This window comes from Dermacentor andersoni, chromosome 5, assembly GCF_023375885.2.
Source record: "Dermacentor andersoni chromosome 5, qqDerAnde1_hic_scaffold, whole genome shotgun sequence".
NCBI lineage: Eukaryota > Metazoa > Arthropoda > Arachnida > Ixodida > Ixodidae > Dermacentor > Dermacentor andersoni.
Genome location: NC_092818.1, coordinates 163,220,639 through 163,240,055, shown reverse-complemented (window position 1 = coordinate 163,240,055; position 19,417 = coordinate 163,220,639). Strand labels below are relative to the sequence as shown.

Sequence of the window (19,417 nt, the reverse complement as noted above, 5' to 3'; positions counted from 1 at the left end):
ATCTTTATATTTTTCTTCTTTTGCAGCCGGCACCAAGCTGTGATCTGTGAGCGTCTTGCGTTGCGGCGTCGGTGGACGCTACTCGATTTAAATTGTAGGTCATTGTGCACCTCTGCCTTGCGCCCCCCACCCTCACCCGCTTTCCTTAGCCAGTAAGTTGTCCAGCTCGCCTGCAGCGGACATGAATTGTTGGGGAAGAAAAAAAAAATGCTACCGCTTGTGGCAAAGTGCTGCAGCATTTCACAAGTCCTTGGCTGCTGCTCGTTTGGTCACACAGTTCGAGAGCAGCAGATTTATTCGAAATATGTTGGCAATTAATGTGAGTCATTCGTAAGCGTTTGAATGCTTCAGGGCACGCGTTTACGATGTGCACATCAAAGTCTTGGTTCTCAGAGGCTGACACTGATGGCGTTCACTTAAAACAGTCAACAACAATCGCGGCTTCATTACTGATGCCGCAGTGTCGGTATTTAGCCGATCTCATGAATATGGTTCACGCTGATTACGGGCTGCCACTGCGGAGATGCACCCGGTTTTATTTAAGCGTGCGCAGACAATGAAGTTGTTTACTCGTTAAAGTAAACGAACAAGTGGTTACAGGCCGCCAGAACTGACTGCGCCAGACGCTCAGTGTGTATAGCTCCCTTTGAAAGGCAGCTGCTCTGAGTCGCACCGAAGAAGACACGCGCGGAAAGAGTTCCTTGTTTCGCCGAGCTTTCTTTGAGGTCCGCGGCGTGCGGGGACTGCTTGCTCGATCGTATTGTGGGCAGGCATGCGCGGCTCGAGTCGGGGCGGTTGCCGCTGCCTCCGCTATCGAGCGCGACCTGTTTACGCGCCTGACTCGCTACTTCCTGCGGGCCTCGGTGCCGGCTGAACGCAGACAGCGCGCGGTAGCTCTGATTGCCCGCTCTTCGAAGGAGGGGGGAGAAAGGAAGTGATTTCACCCCTTTTGTAATACCATATCCTTCTGGGGCAGGGACCGCGCGCGTGCCGCGCTGTATAGAGCGAACTGTGGTGCCCTGTCATTTCCCTCTCCCCGTTTATCATAGTTGTTCAAGGACGTCGCAGCGCTCTTTTTGGTCGCAAGCAGTATACCTGCGGTATACGAGGTGGTGTCGTATATGCTCGAACGATCACTTCCAGGGATACTTTCCCGCTTGCGCGATGTTACGGCGCACCTGAAAACAGGAAAATAGATCAGTGCTGAATCTTCTATCAGGTGCAACTCCGACGAGCTGGATAACTCTGAAACAGCGCAGCACAACACGCCACGGAGCATGCGCATGTCTTGTGAAACCACTCTAGCGTTGGGCGTTTCATTCGTTGCACGGCGAACTAAATCTATTCAAGAATGGTTACTGGCGTTCCACAAAGCAGCAACACTGGACGCCGCTGCTTTTTGCATGGCAGTGTTTCGCTTTAATATGAAATGCTGTTGGAGGTGTCACACAGAGCAGCTCTCTCGTTTATTTCGAACTTCGAGTTGTTTTGCTTGCACCAAAATCAAGTGCGCAGCGGGCGAGATCTCTTGCCTGCGTACGAAGCCTGTCCGACCTTCATCCGCAACTTTCGTCGTGACATATTTTTTTACGCTTGGGTCATCCGCCGCGTTCTCGATGTTTCCATGCAGCCGCGGCCAAGCCAGGCACCCGCCCAGCCGAGCGTGGACGAGAACGCGGCGGTGCGCAAGTTCAAGTGCCCCGAGCTGTCATGCGGCAAGGCGTTCAAGTTCAAGCACCATCTCAAGGAGCACATTCGTATCCACAGCGGCGAGAAGCCGTTCGAGTGTCAGCACTGCTTGAAGCGGTTCTCGCACTCGGGCTCGTACTCGTCGCACATGACGAGCAAGAAGTGCCTCATCGTCAACCTCAAGGTAATCCGAAGCTTGTCCATGCACCCCCATATATGAACATTTATTGAACAATACTGAATCAGTTAAGATAGGTAAAGCATCTTTTCAAAACGCAGTTTTCATTAACTTGGTTGCAAGCGATTGAGTGTCGCTGGGTGACATCAGTCCAAACCTCTTATTTAATTTTCGCACCGAAACCGGAGGTGACCGATGGGACGTCACACCGACGTCAGGGATGTGACCAGACGTCAATGTGGCGTCATGGATGACAAAGTTTTCTTTTTTTTTTTGGCCATTTCAGCGTAGAAAATGTTGTCCTAGCTTGCTGTTGGTCGAAGCGCGATTTCGAGTGTGTCATTGTGCGACGTCATCGACAGGTTAACGTAAACCCACCGTGCTGGAGCTGGCACTGCAACCTGACATATATGTTCCTGTTGGCTAGCGTGACATGACGAAAGCATGCTAAACGCCGTTGCTCGCCAGTCATTGCCCCAATCTCAATGTATGGGTTATCAGTCCAGTTGTTTGATACCAGAGTTCAGAGCAGAAGCGTTGTGTTATCGACATTATTCGTTGGTTGGGGGCACGCTCGTTCTTCTACAGAAAAAAAAAAGACACATTGAAAAAAATCTTCCAATGCCGCGTGATTATCTATTAATAATGAACTGCGTGCACTCTTTACGAATAATGTGACACTCAAGGGGAAGCTGCAGCTGGCATTAGCCAATGAAGGCGGTGTTTATGGAATTACATGTGACTCCATGTAGTGCGTCCGAGCTGATTTACAGCGTCGCTTGCCCATTGTCGAACACAATTTCAGGAGCGACAAAGCACGGCTCGTGCGCTACATTCCAATATCAGATTATTGTGAAACAGAGTGTATAGCACAGGGAGACATTGTCACATCTAAGCTGCCACATTATATGTAAGGAGTTAATCGACAAATTAGAAGGCGGCGTCTGCGCACATATTTCGTCTTCGCATTGTATTCTGGCATTCGAAACGTGTGCCGTAAGCAAAAAAATGTACTTATTTGAGGCTGCTTGACTGGACTATGCCGTCAGGGATGGCATTTTATTGGTGTGCCTAAGTATACGACCTCGTCGCAATGCCGAAGCTCGTTAAACTATACAGCAACGCGTTTAGCACCGCACCATTCACGTTGGTGCGACTGTCGTGTATATTAAAAAAAATTGTGCCGGACGTTATTTTGCTAAGATCTGGTCTGACTGCCAAACCCGCATATGCACGCTTGCGCCTATTTTGGCTCGCGCTGTGCTTATGAATAGACGCTGCATATCGGTGTGGCTGCCTTTACCCACCAGCATTTGCTTCTCAAATCAAGCAGCACAGCAAAAAAATATCGCCTTTGTCGCTTCGCGGCAAAACACTTTAGACAGACGTGCGTATGACACGAACCCCGCGGTTCGGATACACGAAGCGCGTGTGCCGTCTTCATTTGCGACTCCACTCAAGGAGGTGCTCGGTTGGCCCCTGATCACACCCACTCCTGTATCCGCGCGTCCCGCTTTGCGTTCGCAACGCTTGAGCATCACATCCCCTCCGCGGACGTCCTCTTTTCTTTCCTTTTTTCTTTTCATTCCGTGCATGTGCATAGCCAACACATGCGCTCGCTCGTGTACACACAGAGGCGCGTGCAGCACACGGCCGGAGCGGACCACCCCGATGCGCTCGTTTAAACCTGGTGCGAGGGCCCCGCGCTCTCTCGCCTCCGCGAGCCGCTCTGCGCGCAGCAGCACGGGACGAAAGGCGAGGAGACAGCGTGTCGCTTTCTCACCACCGCCTGCTTTCGCTGAACGAACCTTCTGTCTCTTGCGGTCGGTCCTGCTTCGCGCCGCAAGAAAGCTGCCGCTGTTGGCGCAGGCTGCGACGACGGCCACCCGCGGTCACAAAAGGAACGGCGGCGACGGGCTTGCCGCGGAAGTCTCCGCTAAGCGCTCCCAGATGCGAACTGCGAAGCCCTGCTGGGTTTCCGTGCGGCGCGTTCACTTTTAAGGGTCGCACGTTCGTCCTCCGGCGTGTCTCGAAGCGAACGGTTTCCGCGCACGGATGTTCACCTCTTCGTGACAGTCTCAGAGATGTCGTCAAATATGTGGACGCGGTCGAAGTGGAGACCCGACCTGAAATTCCGGCTGGCGAAAGCAAAAGCGCTACCGAGACAACACCTGCGCTGCAGAAGCCAGCTGGTCCCCCTATAGGAGCCACCAGTTACTGAGCGATAAGATGGCCGTTGCCCACGGTATACATGCCGGTTGGCACTTCCTTGGCCCATCATGTTCCAGCTTTGCTGGGCTTCCTGTGATCGTGTCGCGTGCGCTTTTTTGAAGTCGCCTCGTCGCTTCGTCGTAATAATTTCCAGTTGGTTCTCCGACAACCTGGTAAGCTTTCCCTTACGGCAAACGCCGTCGTTCGGAAAGGAAGTAAGCAGTATAGGCTGCAATGGAAAATGAAACAATGCGTACGTAGTTGTTTCCTTGTGTGTGCGTGGAAACGCCAACGCAAGACAAAAGGGCTGTTTTTAACGAGGTTCCGATGCCACTGCAGCGGGCGTAGATTGCGTGGTGGTCCCCTTGCCACTACATACTTTCCTGTAATAACAATTTGGCTGTTAGTTAATCGAGATTGAACACATTTTCGCTAACATCTGATGAAAACATATAGGTGACGTGAATGCATCGCGTGAGTGGTGAAGGGCATTGACGTTGTTTGCGGGTCCGCAATATACAAATTTCTCACAGTAACGCTTTCAGCTAACGTTGCATCGCCGGTTCGGCTGTCATCTGTTCGCCCCTACTCTTCTCGCGCCGAATTGGTCGGTGACTCAGTGCGAAGGCAAGGCCTCACCTTTGCACAGTGCCGGATTTTATATATTAGCTCGATTTTATTGAAGCGAACGAGAAAACAAATGCCGGCATAGTCTAATCGAGCTATGTTCGCCTTCTAACTTTCTTTTTATGACGTCACAGAGGTAGAACATCTGCCCTTCGTACTCGCCGCATTTAGACCGGAAACCACCCACGCATTCAGACTTCACAACACGTTTCTTGCCATTCCGGGATCTCGTTATAGTCTAAACTAAACGCGACTGTTCGCTTCGCCGCAGCGAGCTACACCAGGGTTTATACAACGGGGCACAGACGCGCCCTCTTTCGGAGAAGCGAGGAGAATGGAAAGGGAAGTAAGGGGAACGGCGTTCACAATCTCCGCATGCCAGCAGGTGCTGCCCGGAGGAAACACTCAGCAGGCCGCCTTGTCTCCGAAGAGACAGCTTCCGAGTCGGCCCATCTTGGCCACAGTCATTGCCGTAGGAGGAGGTAGGCGCTCGTAAACGAAGGAATCTGCACCCCCTGATGGTGCAGCTCGTCGTAGACCCCTCGCCCTCCCTGAGTTCCCCCTCTCCCTTCCCTGCGGGCATGCTGCTCTCGCGGGGCACTAAGGTCGGCGAGGAGGTGGGACGCAGGTCAGCTGTAGTCGAAGCGTATACACAGGCTGGCTATGAGAGAAACCGCAATGTGCCGCGATTTCCGCCTCATTGCCACTGACTCTCCGCTGCTTTCCACACTACAAAACGAGCGTGCAGAGCACACGGATGCGTGCATCACCGGCAGCGTCCTCTGCACAGCCACCTTTCTTTATTAGCCGTGAGGTATGAAAAATTTGGCCACTGAAAGAGCCGTCTATCTGAAACTCTTACCTAAGAAAGGCAACAACAAAAAGAAATGTAATGAAATTACAAAACAATATCAGAACAAATCTACAACGAACCAACAAAGCACTAATGAAGCAAGGCTATGAACTGTGATTGTTATAGTAGTGCTGAAGAAGCAGAGTGTGTTTGCTGTCACAACAGAAACACCTCCCGCTCGAATATTTATTGAAGACGCTATTCTAATAGAGTGAAAGTAGTTACGGGCCAGGAGTGCAGATTTTTGGGCTAGTTGGTTCGTTACATCAATTGAAGTCATATCGCTGGATTGACGCGGACAAGAAAGATGACAGGACGTGCGCTATCCTGTCGTCGCGCAAGTCCTGTCGTCTTTCTTGTCCCTGTCAATCCAGCGCTATGACTTCATTTAGTTAGAGCATGTTGTAATCTGTTTCGCTTGGCTGTTGAGTGCCTCATATACGGAGTGTTCACTAGCTCCGCACAATCTCTAGTGGTGGCCATGGCTCTGCACGTTGGTAGTGGCTGAACACTGTCGTGGCGAAGTTTACCATGAAGGGCAGCAAACAAAAAGCACTCCTTGTGCTGTTGTGTTTCGGTTGAAGATACGTATTGCTTTTTGGACTCGTAGACAGCCGCAGTAGATTATAAAGCCATAATAATTTACAGATCACCACGACGTATTCGGTGGAGCTTGATCTCGCAGGTGCGCGAGTCCGAATTTTGGCGTAACTGGAAAGCCGGCGCGTGCCGCCGCGGCTTCAGTGACGTGCGGTGCCATCGTGACAGTGTGCCCAACAGGGGATCATTTCGTCTTGCTCGCCGATACAGTATGTCCGCGTCCCTCACCGCTCCTTGATGACTTTAGTCCGTTTCAGCTTATTTACATCCGAGGTCCAATTTCGTCGGCGCATATGCGCCGGCAACCTATACAGAGCACCATTGTTGCAGGTCCTTGTCGCAACAAACCGGATAATGTGGTACCCTTCGTGTTTCCGCATCACGAGAAAAAAGAAAAGGAAAGAAAAATGCGGGAAGGAAGGAAAACTGGGAGTAGAGCGAATTCCTTTTCGCAGCCTGCCGTGTCGGCTCCCCTGCCGCCGCCGTCTTTTGTTGCTGCCTGCCGCGCTCGGTGCTTGTTTTTGTTGAGAACCGACGTTTGTGTCCGCTCTTCGCGGCGCAGGGGGACGGTGCTTCTTGCTCGAGATAGGTGCACGCGGTGCCGCCAGGTTCCCACCGTCTTCCCCGTGCGGGGCAGTGGGACAGGCAGAGCGCGGGACGGGGGAGGGGATTTGTTGGAGTGTATGGAGAAGGCGCTTGCACACGTGCGCTCGCTGCCTCGCCTTGACGCCCCTCCTTCCGAGGAGGTTTCAGCCTATCCTTCACGACACTTCAGATGTCTCGCTGTTTGCTCGCACCGCTGTCCTTTATTTGTAGATTTATTTTCTTCCTTCCTTTTCCGTTCATCCTTTTCTTTGACCCGTGCAGTTCCCTTTGAGTCCACGCTCGGTTGCCCTTTGGCGGGTGTCCTTTCTTTTCAAACCTGTTTACGTGGTGGACGGGGCCCAGGACGGCCGCGGCATCTTGAGTCTCCGCATCCGGCCCAGTCGGGAATAATGTGTACGTGCGGTTATTCCGCCTACCTGCTGAATATGCGCCACTGGACGGCGGCGGCGCCGTTTAGAGGGATTGCTGCGAAGGGTAACGTTGGCTTCTTCGCGTTGTGCACTGTTAGAATCTCGCGTTTAACGTGCGCCTATGGAGTCGCGCAATTGTAACGTGTACATGCGACGAGTAACTACGCTAACGGGAGCTTGTTGAGCGCACCTCTGAGTCTAGTGATTTGGATTCGTGGCGTTCAAGAAATGAGAATAATATATGTTGATGTATTTTTTTTCGTTCTCATGAGTTTGTCTGCACTGCTGTGTTGATATATACCTTACCTGACCGTTATTATGATAGTTACCTTATATTATGATACTTACCGTTATACTTGCCTGACCGTTATTATGATAAATCTGCGCTGGCTGTTCCACTACCTATGTGCGCGCCATACTGGCTTGCCTAACAGTGATTGTATGAGTAACGGCGACGAAGGCGTACTTATGTGAGAGTCGCATTCTGAGCGCCTTCCCTGATCCTTGTATGGCGACGGCAAATAGCTCATTCTCTTTCCATCGTTACTCTCTGCCCCTTTCTTTCTTCAATGCGCAAGGAAAGCAGGGCGATTTCCAAACAACGAAACATCTATATACATTTAGGTATGGTGACAGTAGGCCAAACAGAGGACCGTTTCTATGTTAGTTCTACCTTATTCGTTACCCTACGTTCAGATCGCTTCGTACTTCGAAAGATGCGCTCCGTTCTCTTCGCAGCAGGCGTTTAAATACTATGCGGTAATACAAAGTGCTGTCGATTCGCTCTGCAGGTGCGCAAGATGGACACCAAGGCGGCGCGGCAACGTGCTGCTAGCGGTGCCACTGGCGGCGCCCAGAGCAACACCTACCGGCCCATCATTCCAAAGTTCGGCGCCGGCGGCGAAGTGTCCGTGTCTCCCCTGGCGAACGCCTACCTCCAAGACCGCTTCCCGTTCCCTGGGGACTACACCGCCCGCTCGCCATCCTCTGCGAGCCAACCGGGTGTGGCACCACCGTTCCTGCCTCCATTCGCGTCTCCGCTCAGCCTTCAGCACCTGCTGGCCAGCCAGTTCTCGGCGATTCCGCCCCAATACCACCTGCCCGCTCTGTCGCCCTCGTTCAGCGAAGTGGCCCAAATGCTGCACGCCAGCAGCGCCGCCATGGAGAAGGCCTCGACGCCCGCCAACAACGGCGACGTCAAACTTCCGCCGCATTCTGACGCCGTCAAGAAGTTCATCGAATTTATGGACGCCGCGGCTGCCAAACGCAGCAACGGGTCTTCACCACCGCCGCCCAAGAAGAACGGTCTCCTCCCCGGCCTGCTGGGCGCCGGTCCTCTTCCTCTCCAGGCCAGCCGCGACGATCCGCCGTCGAGGCACGAGTATTCGTGCGTCCACTGTAAGGCTGCCACATTTGACAACCCGCTGGCACTGTGCCACCACGAACAATACTCTTGCTCCGCTAGCCGCGACGTGAACCGAAACCTTTACTCCGATCTCAAAGGCGCTCCTCATCCCCTTCTGTCGCTGGCGGCGAGGGTCGATTCGGGTCGTGAATCGACCGGTGGTAGCGACATGACCGACGACGACGACAGTGGCGAGGATGGTAGCGGCAGGCGACCCCGACCGGACACTATATCGGCACAAGGAGAGATGCTTCTGCAGGCCGCCTTCGTAATTAACCCTTCGCCGAATCGCGACCAGCTGTCCAGCCTCGCGCGCGAGATTGACTCGAGCACGAGGACCGTGCGTGCCTGGTTTCAGAGCGCAGTGGCCCGGTCGTCTTCGGCCCCGTCTCGCCAGCTGTCGTCGCCGCCATTTTGTTCGTCTCCCGCGTCCAAGCCCGGAGACATCGCCGGCTCCCTGTTACCGGTTGCATACACGTCTCTCGGAGTGGCGCTTAACGGCGGTGCGTCATTACCGGACGGGCAGCCATCGGATCCAGCCCTGGCGGAATCCGAACAGCCGTTAGACCTATCAGTCAAGTCATTTGGCGGCGGCTCCGGTTCAAATACACCTTGGAGTAACGGCGCTCTCAGCAGTGGACACACTGAACCGGAAAGCGACTGCGAAGCTCTGAACCTGAGCCAGAGGTCTCCGCGGACTTCTACACCCAGGGAGAGCGACGCGGTGTTCCTTAACGGTGACATCTCGCAACGACGTAGGTCGTCGCCGTCGTCGCTTCGCGGTCCCCTGGGGCCCTACACGACGTCCGAAGATTTCAAAGCTGCCATGCTTCACCCGGCAGGCCCCCTTCTGTCCTCCTCCGCGAACCGGATTCTCGCCCTGTCGGCTCTCAAGGGCCTCGATTTCGAAATGCAGGCCGACTTGCAGCGGTTCCGCGACTTCTCCTTGCGGGGGAGGCATCCCGGCTACCCATCGGCACCACAGGAACCCAGTTCCGTCATGGGGCTCCTGCTGGCCTCTCCGCACGCGGCGCTCTCGCCACCTGCGAGCGCAGACCTGATGCGCTCGTCGACGTCATCGGACAGCCGCGACGCTACCAACAGCCCTCCCTCACACGGCGCATCCGGCATCAGGGATAGCAAGATGCTGTCGTCGCCCATGTACTACGCCGACGCGGATGACCACGGCAGCGGAGAACCCGGCAGTCCCAAGTGCTACCGGAAGAAGAACTTCAGACAGGTGAGAATTTGCACCTTGCTCCACAGACGTGTTTCCAGTTTTCATGACGCTTAAACGTCGTACGCCGAATGATTTACTCACTGGTTCACACCCTTCTACGGGAGCACTTGTGGTGGCTTCATTGTTCCATCTGACCACGATCCTTCTCTTTCTGCAGTGTGCCCCGTAATTCTTGCAAGAATTTTGCTGATTTGCTGAGTAGATATGAGATGGGACACTAAATTAGCTTCCTAATCGAGTGAGCCGTGCCGTCTGTTCCTGTATAGTGTTACTGTACCGCTTGTTTCTTTTAGTGGCACTTTTAAGCCGCTCTGGTTTGAAGCTGCAACTGTGATCGATATATACACGTCATATATACTTGCGGACAACGAGAGCTGGGAAACGCTTGCATATTATTTCTGGTCTGAGCTGGCGTATTGCTTTCAAAATAGTGGCGTTAACGGAAGATGTTTAATATGACAAACGGTGATAATGGTAGCGTCATCATTAACGTTCGACATGAAGGGCTGTTAGGTGGAACGGGATAAGTGGGACATTTTGAGAGCCTGCGTAAAAGCTATAGCCGTCACTGACGCATAGCCAATTGATAGTCCATCATGACTTGGTTGACAATGTATATGCTTAAGGCGACTACTAAGAGCGCGGTCCTTTTCAATCACTGGCAGGGCGATGCGGAGTGCTTGGCGGACGATGACTACCCTTCGAATGACGAAGACCCACGCCACCCGGGCTCCAAGAAGCGCAAGCTTTCGGCCAAGGGCGACAGCGCCTCGGAGGAAGGCATGTTCTCCTGCGACCAGTGTGACAAGATGTTCAGCAAGCAGAGCTCGCTTGCCAGGCACAAATACGAACACTCAGGTCAGTGACCTGCTGTCCGCTATTGCATGCAGGGATGAACGTTCATGTTATAGCGTTATCTTTCGCTTAAGTTTTCTTCGGTGAAGTTCATCCCTTCATGTTAGCATCACAGTTTTAAAGGGTGTATCGCAGTCATCACGGCCGCTGTCTATGTGAAACTGCGACTGTTAACTTTGAAGATGCAAGGCAGTATTCATTACTCCGTGCGGAGAAGTAGAAGTGCTAAGACGCAGTTCGTGCTGAGCATTCATTATTTTTTTTCTTCCTTTTAGTTCTTGCGAGGTAAACAGGAAGTGGATAGGTGCCTTGTCGGGTTTGTTAGCGGCAAGGCGAAACTTTTTTCGGAATCGAGAAATATGTAAACAGCAAGGAATCAGCATAAACTTGAATATGTTGAAGAATGATGATCAATGATAATATGTAAGCCTTCTAGCGCGAAAGTCTGGCGATAGAATTTTGCGTAATAATGGTTTATCATGCAGAGACACACAACTAATAATAAAGCCTGCGCATACACTGCGCACGGCTCTGTACATAGACCTATACGTATCGCGTTGTCGGCTCGCCTCACCTTGTTATATTGAATAGACTGATTCTTCAGTCCCCGTACTTTTTGCGCTCCTTTATCCGAGTCTTATCTTCTGCTTAGATTACCAGTGGCATTTCGGCACTTGCCGCTGCTCGAATTGATATATGCTATAGTTCTTGTGGGGCTTTGACGCGGTGCGTTAGTACGCCAGTGTTTAGTTACATGCACTGGATTAGCAGAGTGAGACGTCTAATCCCAGCAGTGTAGTTAAGGGGACAAGTGCGCGTACCAGGATGGCAGCGCACGATAAAGGACCTCGTCTCGATCGCACAACGCTACTATAGACCTAGCTTGCTGTCGCTATCGAGACAGCGCCACTTCAATATACTTTCAGAGTTCCGTGACTATACCCTTGCGCCCGCTTTTCACGCTTAATCATGCAATCGCTTGCCTCATCGTTTCGGTCTTACACGGGCGCATAGCGCTTCTCGCTGACGAAATCATAACTGTAGCTTCTGTCACTTTGCAGGCCAGCGACCACACAAGTGCGACGTCTGCGAGAAGGCCTTCAAACACAAGCACCACTTGACGGAACACAAGCGGCTGCACAGCGGCGAGAAGCCTTTCCAGTGCCAGAAGTGCCTCAAGCGCTTTTCCCACTCGGGCTCCTACAGCCAGCACATGAACCATCGCTTCAGCTACTGCAAGCCCTACCGAGAGAACGGCAAGTAGGGCAAGCGCCGCATCCATCCTTCGCCCTCCAGCGGAGGACTGCCCCGCCTGCCCGGCGCGACCCTCCGAACCCGTGGGGAGAGCGCCGGTCTGCGCGGGACAACAGTGCCAGCTGCTTGATCCTGAGAAGCCACGCGCCTTTCCCACTGCACTTTGATTCAGTGCAGTGGCGGACGGCTTATTCAAAACCTGCCGTGGGTGCAAGCAGCCGGCCTGAGAGGCAGTCCATGCTCCGGCGAAAAGATAAAATAAATCGGCGCACTTGTCAACGCATTCCAAGGAGCGGGTGAGCTGGGCTCAGCGAGAGTGCGGAAAAGGGCAGCCGCTGCTCCGTCGACAGAGTTCTTCGTGGGTTCAAGGTTTCGCGTCAGCTTCGTTCGACGGTGTTCCTGTAGCCTAAGCTGTGGGACGGCCTTTCTTCCCATCTGCCGCCGCAGATGTTCAGGCCTGAACTAGCGATGCCATGCTTCGTGGTGGACCGCGCGATGGGCCGGCGTTTGAAGCCGTGCTCGTGCCCAGGGAGGGAGACACCGGACGATCTGCTGCGCTCCCTGACAAGCTTGCTTCCGGCAGCGCGATTCCTTTGGCAAGGGTCGACGCCTGCGCGAAGCACCGGTGCGCTGTTCCTTGACATCGACAGCTATCGAGACCAGCGCCGGTTGAACCAGCGCCGGAAGCGGATCTTGAGGACATGGGATGCGTGCGTGTGTTGTTGTGCGAATGGAACGCGTGTGTGATCGCAAACTTTTAGAGAGCAACTGGCAGTATGAGTGCTCCGTTCCGGTCGCCCCGACCCCTGCTAGTCTCCAGGCTATCGGTAACACTCCGAGGCAGCCGTGGGTTCACGTTCTCGACACCTCGTTCCTCCATCCTTCCACGAACAAGAGACAAGCGAGGCTCACTTCGTTTCCGCCTACGACTTGCAGCAGCTTCACGGGATCAAAAGTGTAATCTTAAGAGTGGGCATGACTGATTGACTGAGGGCGTGTTTTGCCTAAACGAACGTTGTTGGAACTCGCTCTCCCCCTTTTTTTTTTCTTTTTCTTTTTCGGTTTCCTCTTTCCGTGTACATCGCTATCTTTCCTCTCCGCTGACACATCTAACACAGAAAGAGCTGTTTTTACGCTGTGCCATAGTGTTGTATACATGCTGTTCGCAAGCGTTCTTTAAAGTGTACCCTTCGGCGCTTGTATGAGCATAATAATGTGCTTGTGCGCGCTTGTGTGTGCGCGAGTGACTGTTCGCTGTTTACCGCGCTTTAGTCGTCTCGGCTGCTTTATTCGACGACCGCTCGTTTGTGCCTCGACTGAAGGCTTGTGCGAGACGTTCGTCGCTGTTGTTTCGTTCCTGAAATATTCTCAATTTAAGAAGCCACGATAGCGCCTACGGAGTCGCGTAGGAAAGTCCTAATCATCCGTGAGTGCTGAGCTACTCGCGTTATTTTTGCGCCTCCTCTTCTCTCTTCATTGTCGTCTTCGTTGCTGGTTCCGTGTGTTCAAATTCTCGAGACGCAGGTTACAACTGCGACATTGTACCTGGTTTTTCTTTAAATAATTTTTTTCTTAAAGCACGGTTGGGATGATGCATGATGAAGTCCCAGTTGCGTGGCCGACTTTTACTTTTTTTCAGAATGGGCAGGTTGCATACGCGTTCCAAGAAAGGTGTGAACGTTGAGCTCTCCCTTTTCTTTTCAACAAGCAACATTGTAGTGAACCTCCTAGAAATGTCGGTGCAAGGCGTTTGCCGAGTGCAGCTGTGGGTATAGACAACAAAACTCATTAGTCGCACGTTTTTGGTCTCGCGCTCTACTTACTGCATTGTAATTCTTCGTAACATTTTAAATCATTACTTGTACAGGTCCTCAAACGTGCTTCATTAAGTTTTTTTTTTTTTTTACTTTGCCTGCTGCAAGAAGGTGCTATGATATCTTGTGTTTTTACTTTTTGCCAGCCGAATTCGTTTCAACAACGTAATCTGACAATTGTCACGCTTTCCACATCAAACGAACACTGTTCAGCACCGCTGCCACTTATTCTGCTTGGCACTAGTCAACTGATGCACGGCTAGTCGTTTTCATCGGGATTGACGTGCAATTTTCTCGAAAGCCAAAGAACCCGGGAGATCAAGTCGTTTTCCTTACTTTCCGCATGCGCCACTTCCCTGTTCTAGAACGACGTAGCAAACCGCTACTGCTCTGCATAACCTTACTGCCATTGTTTCTGCCTGTTGAGCGCTCTGTATAGCTGTAGCTGTACCGTTCCGCACATGCGCATTTGGTATCTGGCAATGGCGGCATCTGTATAAAGCGGTAACGGTTTGTTATAACGTTCTTGACGCTCGGATACAGAGTCGCGAAGAGCTTACTCCATTCTTGCTTCTTTTTTTCCCTTGTCCTCCGAAGAGCTACAGTCGCAAGCAGCACGAAAGAAAAAAGAGAGCGAACTGGCATTTAGTGGTATGCAATCAACTCGTGTACATAGAAGATTCCATTATGCGTCATTCATTTCTCGCGTATTTGGCATTTCGTTTCGAAGCATTCGTTTCATGTGCAGCAACATCGCGCCGTCGCAGTTGTCGCAGTTGAACATACTCTACAGAAACATGTACAGAAGTTGGGCGAAGTCGATACGATGCGACGAGAGAGAGAGAGGTGCGCAAGACCGTGTCAGAAATGCAATCTCACTGCGTATCCTTCGCAGGCTTATTTGAAGATATAAATATATAAATATTATATGAATATATATATTATATATAAATACAAACAACACAAAGCTTGTGCCAGTTTGAGGGAGCAGAATCTTTTACGCTCCTTTCCTTTTATTTTTTTTCTCATTTGCATTTCGGCAAGCGTTGTGCGTTGTCTCGTGGCATAAAGGCACGCTCTCTCGTCTGCTTCTCAAACGTTTGTTCGCAGAAGCCAAGCTTTATTCAGTATTATTGAGCAAACGGTGCCACAATTCGGTTTCTTAAGATCAGGTAGTGGTCATTGAGAGTCCTCGTCAATACCGCAGCGTGGGCGTCAAATAATGACGTCCGTTGCCCATCGTTCACGGTCCTGGAAGCCTGACGCTCATTCCTGTACAGTTGTTGCCGTCCTCCGTCGGCTCGCGTACTTCCACAAGTGAGCCGCGAGTCTCGTGCGAGCAATCGTTGGAGAGTACAGATGAGATAGAACGGCGCATGTACAGTCTCTGTCAAATGTATGCGGGCCGTGGAACGCGCGACCGGAGCTCTCTATACAGGGACGGGGGGATGGGGTTCCGCGGCACTCTTTGCATGGAACACCGAAAGCTATTGAATTAGATTGGCTTGAGTTCGTTCGTCCTTAATGCAATATTAAAGTTTGCAAGAAGAATCGTTGATCCTAGTCTAGTCGCGGCTGAATTTTTTTTATTTAGTTCTTCAATTTATTTGGTATGTCCCCAATTGGCGACTGTATTCTCGAAATTTGTACTCGCTTTCGAACTCGTCGGGGCACCGATAACGCAATAGGCGTACAGGTACACGTCGTATGGTCGCGGTCACGAGTGAAAGGTTGCTCTGACGACACAGGCTGTGCCTCTCTGCCCGAGCAAATCGCAACGCGCATTTTGTAAATGACATTGTACAAGTTTCCCGTACTTTTTTTTATTATTAATTTTCTTTTTTCTCAAGTCTCATACAGCGAGTGCATACCAAAGAAGGCTTGGTCTTTCGACATGGCGTCGATGACTGCGGCCGCCCCCTGTATATAGACACGCGCGAACGAAACGCCGCAATGCAGGTTGTCGTTGCGCCGAGCTTTGTTTCACCAGTATTGTTTTATGTCAGTTAACACTTAGTCGTTTTCATTTCTTTTCGTTCCGTGTAGCGTACATTGCGAGGGCGTATGCTGTATTGTTCTCGCGTTCTCATTCTGGATGCACGCGTCGCCTATTTCATCTGCCAGCGCTTTCACGAACCTTTCGGGACTGTCGCACATCGGAGGCGACTCTTCTGAACCGTTGCGCCGAAAGGTATCGGTTCGGGGGTGCCAGCCTCATATTCCTTAACTCGATTTCGTTCATTGACTTCACTTTTGTGTCGTGGCTTGATTCCGCGCTGCACTTCCTCCTACTCGCGTTAACTATGAACCACGGGATAAATAGGAATAAAGAAAACGAAAGTGGCGTGGTCAGTGTTGGTATATGCTGTATATGTCTGAAGAAGGCTTTCGAATCACAGGCAGCCGTCGCAGGAGTGGTCGCGCTCTGGCACATTTTTTTTAAATCGCGCGTGGTACGGGCTTCATTAGTCATATTTAATCTCTTGCATCCTAACAGTTAGCTGTGCATTTTCTTTGCGCTCTGTCGGCATCATTTTGTTCGTTCCTTTACGTTACGCCCCATCCTATGTGGGGGTGGGAATCTTTGTGCAATATATATGCCATTTAAAGTCTCGAGGTGTGCACACCATTGGCCGCAGCAGTCCCTCGGCCTCGATATCTTAGTCAATAAAGGACAGGGTGAATTGCGATACTCATCGAAACGCAGGATTTCGCGGCCTCCTTATGAGGTCGCTCCCTTGACATGACCTCCGGCTCGTTTTGTCGAGCGTGTTTCTAGTCCGCTTTTTTTGGAACCGCTGTTTTCCGCGGGGATGCAATTTCGTGGGCAAATTATTCCAACGAAATAAACGCTACCGGATATTCTTTAATGGAACAACCACGGTCGCGCCGACCGATTGGGTTTCTCCAAAGCCAGAGCTATATAAACGTACCTGCCTGGCTGTCATTGATTCATGAATAAAAAAAATCGTGCCTCCGTACGTCTATTGAGTCTAAATTCCTCCTGTCTTTAGAATGGTCCGGCGAAGTGGCAATTGAATGCAGCAAGTGTGCCCTTCTTTCGCAAACCGCTGGTTTAACTAATCATTAGAAAAATGTGCATTCGTGGAAGCTCGTTTCTTAGGGAAATTTGCAGGCCGGAAATATCATCCTCATATTACGCGAGTTATTATTCCTATTGGTACCTCTCTGTCGATCTTACTGTCTTTCTGAGTAGCGCTGAAATTTGTTTTTCTGTTCCTGAACTAATCAGATTTTTGTAGCATTGGGCGTACAGAATTGTAGCCTGATTGATGAGTGTACCTAGTCACTCTGTAATATAGCTGATTATCGTTTCTTACTTTCTGTTTCTCTGCATTCTTTTTTTTGTCAGTCACGCGTCCGTCAGCCAGGTCAAGGTAAAAAGTCTGTTGACAGAGTAGCACACAACGAAATTTTCAGGGAAAATCGTCGCGATGGTAATGCTCTATGATGATCCGTAGCGTCATCCCGTTCGTTTCAGTTTAGTACACCTCAAGAGCTCCTGAACATGTTGCTTTAGTTCTTTTTTAACGTAATGATGTGCCGAGGTATGTTCAAGTGTTGACGGATGAGTAGCACGTGAAAACCTGCAGTGTGTGTGTCTGTGTGTATTTCTTTTTTTTTTTCCTTCTCCCTATCTCGTTCTTCTCGCTTTTTTGCTCGCTCGTCTGTGTTTATGTAACTGACGCATGTGCATAGGGAGAATGTATGCGAATTCTGGCTCATCTCCCAGAGCAGATATTCAAAGTGCAGTATTACGTGAACATGAGTACGTCGGTGCCTGCCGACGAAACGTGCCAAATAGTAGTGATTCGGTGCCAAAGAGAAAAGACACTGTGATGTTTTCTTTTACACCGTTTCCAAAACCTTATACAGATTTCAGTTGTTTGTGCAAGCAGTCAAACATTGCATTCAGACAGTCAGCTAATGTTTGGTCTCGTATGGGGCATAATCTAACTAGGTTAACGGCGAGAAATGTGCCAAAGAAAAGAACTTCAGCAAAACAGTTTATTTTTGTGTGTGTATATGTGCGCTGGAGGTAAATATGACAAAAAAAAAAAGCTCTTGCTCTCGATTTTGCTGCTAATTACTGCGTACCAAGAAGTGCGACGTTTTACTGCAAGCCTCTGTTTAGGTGCAGTTCACTGAAGCGAACGTCTGATGCTCCTGAAAACGAATACGTGTGCTCTTTACTGGTTAACTGGCCATTTGGCGCCCTGCTGCTTTGCGGTCGCGAAATTCGCAAACCAAATGTGACCAGCTTAACCAGTGGACAAATCTAACTAATTTGACAACCCGCGGCGTCCATGTGACGCGGGCGTGCTGTCGCAGCGTAAACTTGCTAAAAGAAGAAGTAACTACTTTCAACACACTTCCACACTAAAGTTCCCGTGTTTTATTGAACCTGAAGGCAGCTTTTCACCACAGCGATTTGTTGCCAACGTCCCAATTGTTTTTCGTCAGAGGTTTGGGCTCTAGCGCCGGCTCAACCCGGCGGCGTTTCTTATAGATCTTACATGCCTGTCGCTTTTTTTTTTTTTTTTTCATGCGCCTGCAGTTGCCTGCACTGATTACTGGCTTCATGCGGTCGCCGTGCGCCACTTGCGGTGGTTACCTGTGCTATTGGGTCTTGTTCAGGTGTATTCAAAACGAGTGGAGACACTCGTGTTACTTCCGTGTACTGCAATATGCCATTTCATGGAGTTGTAGTTATTATTTAATTACGATGCGGATGTGGTTTTTGTTGGTTTCTAAATGCTTCGCCGGTGACACTAACGTGCTGATTGGCTCTTGCTCGTTCCTTCGCTCAAAACATGTCATGACACTAAAAAAGCGCGAGATGTTGATGTGCTATCGCTTTCGTAAATTGTGCCGCCATTTGTAGCCTGTTAGGAATTCTCGAACGAGCATTGTTTTGTGCTGATGTTCACACCGTGATTACCATTGGAAACAAGATGCCATATATGAGTTGAGTAACTAAGTTATCTGAATACGTGCGAGAGAACGAGGAATCTGTGGCCAAGAACAAGCATATACTTTTTCAACCTTGATTCTTCCAAGTCCCCGAGCTTCACTGATGACGTCATTATTGCAGTAACTTCTGCTTTCATTTTCGTTCCAGGGTCGACAAAATTTGTTGTCGTCATTTACGCTTTAAACCACGGAAATTGTAAAAGAAAACCACGCACACGACGCAAAGTGCATTGCCCGAAGTTTTATTACTGAATTTTGCATCACCCCCGTGCATAAGATAATGTGCACTGGTTTTAGTTTTTGTTGTTTCATTATTTTGTGTCGTATGTGTAAGATTTATATTTTGTATAAAGCTTTTTGTTACCAACTGAGCCCATACTGTGTGGACCGTTCCTTTCGGCTGGCCTTCAACGCCCTTACACTTTATCGCTTCTTCATTAGACGTCAAGCTGAGCACGGATTAGTGCGTGCGTGCGTGCGTGCGTGTGTGTGTGCGTGTTGTGCGTGCGTGCGTGTGTGTGTGTGTGTGTGTGTGTGTGTGTGTGCACGCGCATGCCACGTACGCGTGTGTCAGAGTTACGTTACAAAACGATTACAAGCGAATTAAGATTTCAGCGATTACAACTACTTCATTCAAAATTGTAGTGGGTTACAGGTACCTATTACTGACTGAAAAATTT

The 19,417-nt window shown here is 50.6% G+C and overlaps 1 protein-coding gene across 1 annotated transcript; it reads left to right on the top strand.

Moving 5' to 3' along the window:
• Window positions 1-1,240: 1,240 nt before the first annotated feature.
• zfh1 (Zn finger homeodomain 1) lies at window positions 1,241-19,108 on the top strand. The gene is made up of 4 exons (XM_055071242.2): window positions 1,241-1,873; window positions 7,966-9,819; window positions 10,485-10,677; window positions 11,736-19,108. Exons 1-4 carry the CDS (start codon window positions 1,430-1,432, stop codon window positions 11,936-11,938), a joined length of 2,694 nt encoding a protein of 897 aa, XP_054927217.2. The 5' UTR covers window positions 1,241-1,429; the 3' UTR covers window positions 11,939-19,108.
• Window positions 19,109-19,417: the final 309 nt, after the last annotated feature.

Coding starts and splice junctions, on each gene's coding strand:
- zfh1 (XM_055071242.2), top strand. CDS start 1,430: ATGCTGTTGGAGGTGTCACACAGAGCAGCTCTCTCGTTTATTTCGAAC. Junction 1,874..7,965: donor GCCTCATCGTCAACCTCAAG/GTAATCCGAAGC, acceptor TTCGCTCTGCAG/GTGCGCAAGATGGACACCAA. Junction 10,678..11,735: donor GCACAAATACGAACACTCAG/GTCAGTGACCTG, acceptor GTCACTTTGCAG/GCCAGCGACCACACAAGTGC.